Consider the following 13803-nt stretch of genomic DNA (forward strand, 5'->3'; position numbering starts at 1 on the left):
GAGCAATGTTGAGAGTATGGAAGTTGGATGTGATAGGATTGAATTAACACATCCAGTCTACTCCAAGGATGATATCCCATCCTCCCAGCTCCATTATCTTTAGATCAAACTGGAATTGGTATTCTTGTATTAACCAGGCCATGTTGGGATAGATTGCTCCACTAGTTATGTTAGTCCCATCTGCCAGGATCACAATCAAAAGAATTAACTGCTTGACGGGACAAAAGCAACAGGTTGACAATCCTATGACGAATGAAGCTATCAAAGCTTCCTGTATCTACCAAAATCTTGACTGGCAAACCTCCTAGATCACCTATCAACATTATTGACTTTCTCTTTATGGCTCTAGATAAGGCATTTTAGGATACCTCGGCAAGTTCACCCACTCTACCTGTGTGTTCATCTTGCTCCCTTTCTGCATCCTCAAAGTTGGTTCTTCTTCCTCATTAATGCCTATGTAGTTCAAACTCCTGGTTTACACTGATGGCCAACTCCAAACTTCTTCCCACATTTGTAACACAAGTTATGTTTGCGCCTATACTATATTTCCTCAACTGAAATTTTACTGAACTCTCTGTGTGCAGAATCAATTTTCTTGGAAGTTGGAGCAGTTACGTTAAGTCTTTATGAGCTAGGATGGCTCTGACCACTTGCATGATTCTTATACATCCCAAATATAGGCTCTAATGCAATCTTCCCAGAAGACTTAGATTGTTTGGACTGAATTTCCAAGAAGCATTCTTGCAACTTAGCAACTTCAAAGGCTTTTAATAGTGTCTGTGGTTTGAACATCTTTACCATGGGTTTGATCTCATCTTTTAAGCCACTGATAAAATTGGAAATAAAATATGACTTGTCAAATTGTGGATTCCTGGTTAACATCAAAGTCTTTAGTTCTTCAAATTTTTCCTCATACTCCTCAACTGTCCCTCTCTGTTGCAATTTATTAAACTCCTCCGCTATATCAAGGGACCCTTTTCCAGAAAACCTCTCACATAACAATTCACTGAATTCCCCCCAAGATAACCGAGGCCTTGCTCTCTTCACCCCTTGAAATCAATTGTCAGCTTTTCCTTCCAAAAACATTTCAACCATATCTATTTTCTAATTCTCTAGTATTTGATAATTCAAGAAATATTTCTGACATTTTGTTAACCATTCCCTAGGGTTACTCGAGGAGAACATTGGCAACTCTATTCTAGGCAAATTGGGTACAAATGGTTTACCTCTTGGTTCATGTTGGGATCCTGGCACCCCATTTGGAGTCATCAATTTCAAATGTACTAGTGGAGTTGGTAGAATTGGTTCTAATGCTCTTACGTCATTGTCCTGAAGCCCCTTTTCCTTCATCATCACCTTTAATAGGGTGTTGAACTTTTGCTCCATCTTGTTGAACTTCTGATCTAGATTGCCCACAATTGCCTCCAATCTAGAGTTATTGTGTTCCATCTCATTGTGGAACTTCTGCTGCAACTCATTCTAACAAGTAGCTTGAAATGTGGCCATGGATTACACTATCTCTTGGGGTCTACTTTCTTATTTCTTGAGTTGATCTTCCGGAGACCGATATCGAGTATTCTTTGCCATGGTCGATATCACCAGCAGCCAAGGATCGATAGCTCTGATACCAAATGTCAAGTTCTAGAATTCAATTTTCCTAATTAGGTCTGGAATTAGAAGAGATGGAGAAAGAGATGAAGAAAAGAGAGAGAAGAAGAAGAAGAATGTGTAACCAGGCAAGAAAGTAACCCGAATGCATAAGCTGTAAGTTGAAAAATTAGCGTATAAGTCTAAATACACCTTTGGTCAACAGTAATTTTTCCTAGAGAAGTGAATATTTTCTATAGGTCATTAGAAAAGAAAATGGTACATTACATATAACCTCCCAAAAGATTTACATTTTACCATATGATCCCCTAAAGTTTTAACATATCCACATCATCCCCTATGATTTTATGCCAACTGAAAAATAGATAGAAAGCACTACTGATCACTGCGATTGAATCAAATGCCCTCCAAAAATACGTGTGATAAAATCATAACATTTACTTAATTTGACTATAATCTGTATGGATATATACTTTACTCCTGTAGTTTTTGCCTTTATCTACAAAATCCCCTAGAATTTTGTTCAAGGTGATAAGGCCGTGGTTCAATTTAGTGTTTAAATGAGGACAATATTTATATTTCAATTAACGATATTATGGAGGCTATTTTCTATCAAGTTTCTTATTTACATGGAACTACAAGGACATGAAGTTGATATTTTGAAATGTTAGAGAATCATATGATAATGTGCGAAACTACAAGAGTGTTATGTGTAATTTACCGTTAAAAAATTTTAAACTCACTTACAGAGAGAGAGAGAGAAGCTTTGCAACACCAAGTTTATATATCTACTTAATTATATGGGGTCTCTTGCATGCTCATCTATTTAATCAATCATAGCTAACATATTTTGCCCTATAGCTTTGTGTCCATCGGGACAAGTGAAGGGTCTTGCATGTCATGATATCAATGATTTAACTTTAAACAGTTTATCAAATAAATTTAATATAGATCGTAAATGAGATTCTCCTTTTCGTTAGAATTTTTTCCATCGATCTCTCCATTTGTTCAATATCTTAAGTGCCATAAACTTATAAAATCAACACAGGTTATAATACATTTCACCACTTGTGTCAATTATACATAAAACGATGTAGTTTTAACTTGAATTAGCATTGAAGTATGAGCGTGTGTAAAAATTTGTCAATTTATAATTTTTTTTATTTTTATTAACTACATAAAAATGGAACATTTAGAAAAAAAAAAAAAAGTGTCACAACGATCAGTCCTTCCAAACTGTTGTGTTTCCATATTGTTATTGGACCATTCCATGTTTATTATGTCGATACGAAATCTGTCAAGTTTTAATTAGTGCCCTTCCTTCTTGTGAAATATTTTTGTCATCAAAATAGACAAATTAATTTTTGATTCTATTTGTCTAATATGTAGAGGTTTGATTAATGGTGAAAAGTTTGGTGTGGCGACAACTTATATTAAATAGTTAAAGTAATTTTCACTTTGCTTGACATTTTTGCGCCACCACGTTGGAACCTGTAAATACAGATTAATGCCCATGTTCTTCACGCTAGATCGCATTCTTCTTTCTTCTTTTAATATTGACATTGATTGGCACTAACATATCATACACCCCGAATGTGACCACTCTTGTCCTTCGGCAGAATTTTAGAACCAGTCCATACTAAATTATTGTCCTCCTACAGAATTTTGGGACAAGTCATTCTTATGAGTTCCGTCTTTTGTAAAATCACTCAGGCAACTTGTTCTCCATTGTCACGCCTCTCATTTATGATATCCAGCCATCATTCGTACGAGGATTTGAGGTTGTTAGCCATTATCCATCATGATGTTGAAGGATGGAGGAGGACATTGAGGAGTAGAGAAAACAGGGTTCCGTGGATTAAATATTCCTCAGGGTGCCTTTCAAAAATAAAATTGTAATATTGTATTTTAAAAGATTTACTATACAATGTATTTTAGAGTGTTTTAGAATTTAAACCTTTTTAAAGTTATTTTTAAAATTATTTACTGTAGGGTAGGAGGAGCCTAAAGTGACTTGTATGGGAAGTACAGGATGAATTATCAGGTCAAACAAGTGCACTGCCGCACTCTGATAGGTTATACTTTTGTTATTAAATTTATGGTTGTTTTTCCTTTGATTTCAGTCAAATATTGCATTAATTGATAGATTCTACTCATATTTGATATTTGATATTAATTATAGAAAAATGAAACAAAAAGTGAATAAAAGGGCGATTTTTAGAAGGTTATGAACAAATTTGACATGGGGTGCGGTCAAAATTTCCTGTCAAGTCCGCGAAACTCGGGATTCGTATGCATGGAAGTCGCCGAGTCCGAGTTGCCATTGTTGGAATTGAATTCCTTTTTTCCGCGGATGATTAGTCTTCCACTCATATTAGGAATTTACATCAATTTGTCTTATTTTACTTTGAGGGTACCTTTTTCTAGAATAATTAGAGTAGTGCCAGGTAACCAAAAGGAAAGGACGGCTGGCTCTTATATTTAGTGCTTCCAAATAAGAAACGCAGTGTGGGTTTTTGGTGGCCGCATGTCCATCGGGATTTCACCGTAAATTTGCGTTGGAATTTTTCTCAACAATAAAGAACTAAACTCTCTTTTCTAATTAAGGGTCAACTTGAAAAAGTGGTTCCATACGCTCTGGATTTTTTTTAAGAACAAAGAAGCTACACACTTCCGTATAATGCTTTAGGCAGGGTTTGAATCTTTAATCTAATACACAAGAGAGTTTAAAGAGGTTTTTCCTAATCATACCTGAAGAGGTGATTTCTGGTTAGGTAGCCGAGCTGACCTAATTTAGCTCCCTCTTTCTGTGAAGTGAAAGTAAGAGGCAGGAGTGCTGTTCCGAAGTGAGAGGCGGGGCTTTGTCCCCTGGAATCACTCCGACGGTCAAGTCAGTATAGAGAGAGAATAAAAAGTAATGAACAGTACGAGTGTAACAGTAGTCTTACTTGTGAGAAGTGAACAACAGGTATTTATAGAGTGTGAGAGTGAAGGGAAGGACAGTGGGTTTAAGCCACTGGGTCCCGCTTCCTGAGAATTACTGCTCCGCTCTGTACCTGCGGCCTCTGTTCCTGACAGGGGACAGTAGCTCAGGTACTTTGTCTGGTGGTCCCGCATATTCTCAATAAAGGGTCCTAGGGTCTTCAGTTAAAGTGGTGGCCCTTAATGACATGTCAGGCTAGCTGACATCAACCGCGTGCGGCTGAGATACGACGGCCATCTGGGTCATAAAGGCCGAGGCTCACAAGAGGTTGTAGAGACCTAGCCGAGATCTATTCGAGGTGACAGGAAGAACCACGGCCATGGCACCATTTCGGATAAGGCGATCCGAAGTGACCGCCTTCAATACCATTGGACCAAGATCCAATGGTTCCCCCAGATGACTTGATTGCTTTCTATGGTGGATGATTAATACACTAATACGCTGACATGCAAATCATATATATTGTTTTAGTTGTTTATGTTTAAACAAAATTAGTAATCAGTGAATATAAATTCACATGTTATTATACATGCAATTTTAGCATATGCTTTCAAGTTAGTTACATATTTTGGAGCTGACTGGTCCCAAAATTCTGTAAAACAAGGAACGCATAAGATGAACTAGTACCAAAATTCTGGGGACTGGACTCTGCGGGACACCCGTTCCAATTGCCATCCTATCAATAATAAAGGGATGAGCCTGACTAATTTGACAACCACCGTTAGTGATAAAGGGATCGTTACATGGTAGGAGATAGGGGTGCAAACGAATCGAGTTGAGTTGAGTTTTGGTCTAATCGAATCTAATATCAATTTAATTTTATGAAACTCGAACTCGAGTTCGAATTCGATGAGTTTTCAATGTAAAGCTCGAGGGCGAGTTCGACTCAAATTCGAGTTGAGTTCGAACTTAAAAAAATAAAAATAATTATTTTATTTTTAGGAAATAAATAAAATAATTATTTTTAACAAATAATAAAATATTAGGGGTACGTATGTAATTTTACTATTAAAATAAAAAAATGTATACATATATATAATCGATTCGGCTCGCGAGCTAACGAAATAAGTGTCTGTAAGCGCGAATTCGAGTTTGAATTTGGCTTGATCAACTCAAACTCGTGTCTCGAGTTCGATTTGATCAACTCGAACTCAACTTGAACTTGGGTTCAAATTATTAGCGAGCAGTTCGATTCATTTGCAATCCTAATAAAAGCTGTCGTAATAGCGTGTCGCATCCGCGACAGATGAATGGCTGGGCTCTTCGTAATTTTATTCGCGTGCCTAAATTAAATAGAGTTTCTAGAAGGAGGCATGCAGAAGTCCTTGCAATTATTTTCAACTTGTGCACATAACTTCGTCAACAACAAAAATAAATAAATAAAAAATGCACAACTGTTAGCTTTTTCTAAACACGTAGCACGTGCCAAAGATTAATTGTTGGAAAGCTCTGGAATCTGGAACGCAGGAGAATGACTGGGAGAACTTGTGCACCTAAAAATAAATAAAAAAATGCACAACTGTTAGCTTTTTCTAAACACGTAGCACGTGCCAAAGATTAATTGTTGGAAAGCTCTGGAATCTGGAACGCAGGAGAATGACTGGGAGAACTTGTGCACCTAAAAATAAATAAAAAAATGCACAACTGTTAGCTTTTTCTAAACACGTAGCACGTGCCACAGATTAATTGTTGGAAAGCTCTGGAATCTGGAACGCAGGAGAATGACTGGGAGAACTTGTCTGGCAAAACTTCAAGAAACTTGACCATAAGAAGTCACCGTCATCATCATCGATGAATCGCACACGCATACCAGTATATCTTGGACAAAGTTCACCATAAGGCATCACCTTTGTCATTTAAACTATTTCTAGAAATGAAAATTAAAAACAACCAACTTAAAAAAAAAGACGATGAAGAATGTCTACAAATGAGAGGCCAATCATCACTATTTAATGATTTAACGCACATTGTCATTTTCTAAATTAACTAAAATCAAACTATTTCTACAAAACCCAACAAATGTTGTTTCTTTTCATCCCACAAAAGACAAAAAAAGATGAAAATCAAGCATTAAGAAAAATCATAAGAATATATTATAATTACATGTATAACATATTTAATATTTTAATTATAATAATTATATTATTAGTTATAGATATCATAGTATGTAGATGTAATATAATTAATATTATCAGTCATACTAATAATTATATATTTATACTAATATAAATTATTGATTAGTTATACTAATACGTTTATACTAAATGACTAATTACACTTTTTATTAATGATATATTTATTCTATTATATACTTTTTATTAATGATATACCTTTTACTAATTATATATTTATACTAAATTATTAAATATATTTTTTACTAATTATATATATATTTTTATTCATTATAAACTTTTTTCCCTTAGGCGCGCAGGGCGGATTAGGTGCGGGGGCAATGGATGTTTAGGCAATAGGGAAGAATTTGGTTTCTCTCCAATGAATTCTCTCTCAATTTCCTACAATGTACATTTGGATGAATGACACGTGTCTTTATTTACTAAGAAGTAACAAGATCATTTTAAATTGAGATAATTTCAGAAACCTTCCCTGAGGTTTCTGACAATTTCACTGAGCTCCCTTGAGATTTTCAATATTACACTTACCTCCCTTGATGATAGACAATGTTATAATAACGTTCATAATTTTTCAAAAGATAAACCATTGATAAAAAAGAGAAAAGATAACAGTAAAAAGGAAAATGAAGAAAGGAAAACAATTATTCTTAACCAGGCCATATATTGTGGCCAAATTATTTTAGCCTTGACCATTAAATAATAACCTTTTTTTACTCAAATATGATAATCAAGAAAGATGCCTCCTTCCTTCCATCACTCAAATATGTCACTGCAGTTGATGATGATGGAAGCAATCATCACCATCAACAACCCAATTGTTCATATCATTGAATATAAAAAATCTATTGGATTACGGGAAAGTATAATTTGATAGACTGTATTAAAACTACTACTCCAACCTTACACTTTGTTGATATTTTGCCTGGATCATCTTAATGGACATCAAACTTGCTCTCAATAAAACTGTGTCAATTCAGAGAAAAAAATATGGGTTGATTTAGGATGACCAACCCAAATGTTGACAGCAGAGGTTAGAAGAATTTTGGAAATTGAGAACTTGGATGTTTGAGTGGAAAAAAGGTAAGGATTGTGAGTTGTATAACCAAGGGTTTGGTGAGCAATATATGGAAGAAACCTATAGAGAGATAAAGATTGTAAATTAAGAATTGCAATGGTGAATTTTGACATCTAAGACAAAGAGTTTGATTTGAAGAAGAAGTGAAAAAAGTTTGAAAATTTGGGTGGATATAGAAAATTATGGGGATGGAAAATATCAAGACATTAGCTAAGCAATAAAACTCATAATTTTGGTATTATACAAGTGTATTCTTAACTTTTTACAACTGTTAGATGAGGGCAATTTTGGACTTTCATAAACTTTTTTGGTCTTACATTATCAAGGTGAAACCCAAATCTATGTTCTAGGGAAAGTATATGTAATTTTCAAAACGTGAGGGAAGCTGTCTGAAATTAGTAGAAACCTTAAGGGAGGTTTCTAAAATTATCTCTTTTAAATTTTACTAATTTTAATCCTTGTTAATAATTAAAGATACATGTCATATATATATATATATGTGTGTGTGTGTGTGTGTGTGTATTGTAGGAAATGAAGAAAGAATATAGGAGAGGAGAAGTCCTTGTCCTTTATAGTGATCAAATTTCCAGGAGGGAGCTTTACCTTTTACTTCTAGAAGGTTTCTAGCTTGCACTCGTGGCTTGAATTTGCAACCGGCTTTGACCCAGTCCAAGATAGATTTTTTGCTGCCTCTCCTCTCGAAAATGGGGCTCACAAGTTCCATTTTGCACAAGTTAGTATATATTAATAATTTACTCTCAATTTATCTCAAATTACCCTCAATTTATACTAAATGATAATAATCAACTCATACTAAAGTGTATCTGATTTACACCAAATATTAATAAATCAACATACACTAAACTGCACGTGATTTACATCAAATTGGATCTGATTCACACTGAAAATCACCAAATATTGATAAATTAACATACACTAAACTGCACTTGATTTACATTAAATTGGATTTGATTCACACTGAAATCCTATTTATTTACACCAAAGGTCAACTTGTACAAAATTATACGAAACACAAATTGTGAGGCCCCGGATCCCTCTCTATCCACCTTGACCAAGCACTATTGGTCTTCACATTAACCTTCCACTGTAGCCAATTTTTCCTTTGCCTCTTTATCAATTTCAGAAATGGGGTTTCACAAGTTCCATTTCGTACAAGTTGATGTAGTATTAACAATTTATTTTCAATCTATACCAAATTGCAACTTATACTAAATGACAATAATCAACTTATACCAAAGTGTATCTGATTTACACCAAATAATAAGGTAACATATACTAAACTGCACTTGATTTACATCAAATTGGATTTGATTTGCACCAAATCCTACTAATTTATACTAGAGGTCTACTTATATGAAATTGTATGAAACACAAATGGTGAGGCCTCGGATCCATCAATTTCCTGTGAAATTCGGATCACCAGGTAATATGTCTATGGCCAATAGTCTTACAGCGCGTCGTTATCAAAGCTTGCGCTCTCCATCTATTTAAGCAGCTCCAACTTCCAAATTTCCTTATACAACGACTCTTTATCTAAAACAGTAACAATTTTAGCTACTCTCTTTTCCTTTCTTTCCTTGCGTTTCGGGTGCAACAACCAAGGACCATGTTGTTTGCTTGTGCTATCATTGCTCTTATTGTTATGCTATTCAGCCACTGGGTGTATAGGTGGAGAAACCCCAAGTGTAACGGGGTATTACCACCAGGTTCGATGGGACTACCAATTATAGGAGAAACAATTGAGTACTTGACCCCTTATGCAACAGATGATCTCCCACCATTCCTACAAAAAAGAATCTCAAGGTATACGTAACCCTTTTTTTTTTACCTCCTATCCCTCTGTACACCATTCTCATTCCAATCTATCAGATACAGTATTCAAATCTTGAATTAGATAATGAAAAAAATTCTAATAGCCCTCTTCTAACTGTTGGACCAACCTCAATACTCCTGGTTATCTAACCACTTCTAGACTAGCTATCACATATATATTTTAACAATATTACAGCAGTAGTAGTAATAGATTAAGAGACGGGTTTATTTGAATAGAGTATTATTTAGAATAATTACTGTAGTATTTTTTGTGATGTGATGTATGTGAGATAAAAAGGTGATTGGAAATATAAAAAGATGAGCTGAAAAATGTGTTTATGATGCAAGCGAAATATTATTTGGAATAAGTTTACTATCCAAACAAACCCTGAAATTTGCCTTTGTAACATATCATCATGTCATTTGTAACATAACATCATCAGGAGTAAGATATACTATATTACCCTTTTTGTCAACTCCTCTAATATTCTTTTGCATTTTATTTGTGCTTTTGTCTTGTCTTTTCTTTGTTTCTTTGTGAATTTTCAGGTACGGGCCAATTTTTCGCACGAATATACTTGGGCAGTCGGTCGTTATATCAACTGATGCTGAAGTCAACTACCGTGTCTTCCAGCAAGAAAATAATTGTTTCGAGCTCTGCTATAGTGAGAGTTTCACCCGGATAACTGGGAAACAAGGTTTAGCTGGCTATCATGGAGACTTCCACAAGTACCTCAGGAGCTTAATGTTGAAGCTTGTTAGCCCTGAAGCCTTAAGAGAGAAGATGATAAACGACATGGTTGACAACACTCGAGAGCATCTAAGTTCTTGGAGTAAACTTGGAAAAGTAGATGCTAAAGATGGAACTGATGAGGTAAATTAATTAGCATCCTACTATTTGATTATATTAATCAGGATGAATTTGGACTATACGTACAGAGCATTGCATGAAAAGTAGTAATTAACAATCTCATTTTCTACAGTTGTTATTTAAACTTGCTGCCGAGAAGATGCTTGGCTATGAAGAAAGCAAGGCTCGGAAAAAATTGAGAGAATGTTATTCGACACTCATGGATGGCTTGATCTCAATTCCTCTCAACTTCCCTGGAACAGCATTCTATGCTTGCTTACAAGTAATCAATTGTAGTGGTTGTTCGTCATTTGGAATTCTTTTTATATTGAAAGATCGAAGTCCATTATTCCTAAAAAAAAAAAAGATTTTCATTATAAATATATGTAAAATATAAATGCTTTCATATATGCTGTATCAGATTGAACGAACTATATGATTTTCATTTTCCAGGGACGTAAGAAAGCAATGAAGGTCATCAAGGACATCTTTGAGATGAGGCGCTCAGGCAATCACACTAAGAGAGTCCTTGTGGATCATTTACTTGAGGAAATAGAGAAAGAAGACACCTTTTTGAATGAAGAAATTGCGATGGACTTACTATTCTTGTTTCTGTTTGCTGCCCATGAAACAACTGCAACAGTTATGACTTTGACCCTGAGGTTTCTAAATGACCATCCAAATGTTATGGCTGAACTAAAGGTCCATGACTTTCCAAAACAATTACTCCCGTTGTTATCCGTATCTACCCTCTAATTCTCCAATTCTTGTCCAAGTTCAATACTTAAAGGATTAATATTCTCTATACATTGACAGTGTACATTATCATCATTGGATGTTTATGTTAACAGAGTGTATAAGATTACTTCACACTTAAATAGCTAATCATTTTTGCAGAGAGAGCATGAAAAAATTCTTAAAATGCGAGAAACTAAAAATTCTCGTGTTTCATGGAAAGAGTACAAGTCTATGACTTTCACGCACATGGTACGTTTCAATTAACCAGACATTTCATTGTATCTAGCATTTGAATCATATAGTGAGCTACACCATTTACATATTAAGTTTTGTTGTCTGCTGTAGGTTATAAATGAAGTAGTTAGGGTTATAAATGTTGCCCCTGGGATTTTTCGCAAAGTTCTCAAGGATGTTGAAATAAAAGGTATACTTCAATCTGTCATTTGGCATCTTCTTGAAAATCATTTATCACACTTTCTTTATTTTGAACCCATGATGCCTTTCTCCTACAGAAAAAAAGAAAATAAAAACTCTCTTTAGTAACTTGGGTTGGGCATCTTTTTCATGGGAGTAAAACTATAGAAATAAACAATTTGTTTCCTTTGTTCTTCCTTTCCTCCATTATAACTTATAGTTTTGACTAATAAGTACGAATGATTTGTAGGGTATACAATTCCTGCTGGTTGGAAGATAATGGTTTGTCCAGCATTAATTCATTTGGATCCTAATCGATACGACAACCCCTATGAATTTAACCCATGGCGATGGGAGGTAATTTAATTATTGACAGATTCAAGTAATTTACACACAAGAAATATAAAATTGCAGAACAAAAGTTATACAAAATCAAGCAAAAATAATTTAGGTTTTCCCTGCTGTTATTTCAATCAAAAGGGCAAAGACTTGCATACGGGATCAAAAAATTTCATGGCATTTGGTGGAGGTGTGAGGCTTTGTGTTGGTGCTGACTTTGCAAAGTTGCAGATGTCAATTTTTCTGCATTACATGGCCACAAAATATACGTAAGGGTTTCTAAATCACAATTCCCGCCATCTTTGCTTAAATATATATAGAAGCTAATTCTAATATATTATAAATTGATGTCAACTTAACTTCTTCGGTTTTTTAATATGTACGATTGCAAGAAGAAAATGATAACTGATCAAAAAGCTTGTATAATTTGAATTTTCAGCTGGAGAGTTATCGATGAAGGAGACAAAATCCGGATACCTATTGGTGTTCGTTTCCGCAAGGGATTGCGTATTGAGATTTCGGAGAACGAATAGATTGTCAGCAGGGCAGTTCTCCAGTGAATTTACCTTTCAGAAGCGTATTTGTGATGCAATAATATACTGTGTTTTGCAAAATTAATTAGTTTGCTTACTACTTTGGGTTGTATTACATTGTAATGTTGTAAGTGCCTAATAAACAACATTCTAGCTGGTTTCTTTATTGAAACTATGGAGAGTGTTGTCCTTTCTCTTTTTTAGTTGCTTTCCACTTATGTAATTGTTGAAGATTTTATAATAGTTGCAGTTTGAGCTTGGACTAATTGTTTTTCTTCACTAAATCAATACAATGATTTTATTTATGAGGACAAATCAAGCCAAGAACAAAAAAAATATGTAGTAAGTATTACTCTTTCCATCTTGTAAAGTTTGTCGCACTTAATGAATTGCAATTTGTATTAACAGAGAATAGAATTTGAAACTTGATGTGCCATTTCTCGTTTCATGAAAAGCTAAGTGCTGTACTAGCACGTAAAGAATTGTGGGGCATGATACTTGTTCAATCCCGTGTTTTATTCAAATCCTAGATATTGAAAGTTTTACCAATAGTTTTCAAAATTTTACCAAATCTTAGATTATTGTGGTTTTAGTTTCTGGGTAACTGTTACATACTACAAAAGTTGTTTTAGTTTCCTTGATAATAATCTGTAGGCCCATAAAATGGCACATGCATTGAACATTTACGGAGTGTCTAATGAGTAATGACTAAATGGAGAAATTAAATACAAATATGTTAGCCAATTTACAGAGGTGACAAATAATTTGGAACAGTCCAACAAAGAAAGTATGACAATATCAATGGCATGAAGGGAATTTCTCTATGGCCTGACCCTCTTTATCCTGAAATCCATGTTTTCAAACTTAGACCAGACCATTTGGTCAAACTGCAAATCGGCCAAGTGTTTGGTTCAAATCTTCCTCAAAAGCCAGTTGTCAAAAGCTCAATCAAACCCAATAAAAACTCAAGTTTGACCAAAAACCGGCTAGAACCGGTTTTTCCATTTTTCTATCTTGAAGGTTTTTTTTTCCTTTGACTCTTTGACCATGTAGAGAGTTTCATATATTTGCAACTTTCCAACAACTAAAAAATCCAAATAAAATGGTGAATGTCAACTAATTCACTTGGAGATTGTAGCATGATTTATGCCATAGATACGTATAATTTTCTTCTCAACTCTGCTGTCATTTATGCCTCTTCTTTGCTTGAATTTGAGATTAATTCATGGCTTAGGTGAATTGTTCTTTTTATTGAATCTGAAATGTTTCATTAAGAACCCAACTCAAGGGAAGAATTC

The 13803-nt window shown here is 34.6% G+C and overlaps 1 protein-coding gene across 1 annotated transcript; it reads left to right on the plus strand.

The window, feature by feature from the left end:
* The first annotated feature begins 9350 nt into the window (after positions 1 to 9350).
* LOC113724120 (cytochrome P450 87A3-like) lies at positions 9351 to 12771 on the plus strand. Its single transcript, XM_027247060.2, has 9 exons — positions 9351 to 9622; positions 10181 to 10505; positions 10615 to 10764; positions 10935 to 11183; positions 11379 to 11468; positions 11565 to 11643; positions 11884 to 11990; positions 12114 to 12241; positions 12412 to 12771. Exons 1-9 carry the CDS (start codon positions 9426 to 9428, stop codon positions 12503 to 12505), a joined length of 1419 nt encoding a protein of 472 aa, XP_027102861.2. The 5' UTR covers positions 9351 to 9425; the 3' UTR covers positions 12506 to 12771.
* Positions 12772 to 13803: the final 1032 nt, after the last annotated feature.

This window comes from Coffea arabica, chromosome 2c (assembly GCF_036785885.1).
Source record: "Coffea arabica cultivar ET-39 chromosome 2c, Coffea Arabica ET-39 HiFi, whole genome shotgun sequence".
NCBI lineage: Eukaryota > Viridiplantae > Streptophyta > Magnoliopsida > Gentianales > Rubiaceae > Coffea > Coffea arabica.

Excerpts from the sequence above, each read along its gene's own strand:
- LOC113724120 (XM_027247060.2), top strand. The coding sequence starts at position 9,426 with ATGTTGTTTGCTTGTGCTATCATTGCTCTTATTGTTATGCTATTCAGC. Across the intron at positions 10,765-10,934 it reads CATTCTATGCTTGCTTACAA|GGACGTAAGAAAGCAATGAA; the intron begins GTAATCAATTGT and ends TTCATTTTCCAG. Across the intron at positions 12,242-12,411 it reads TACATGGCCACAAAATATAC|CTGGAGAGTTATCGATGAAG; the intron begins GTAAGGGTTTCT and ends TTGAATTTTCAG.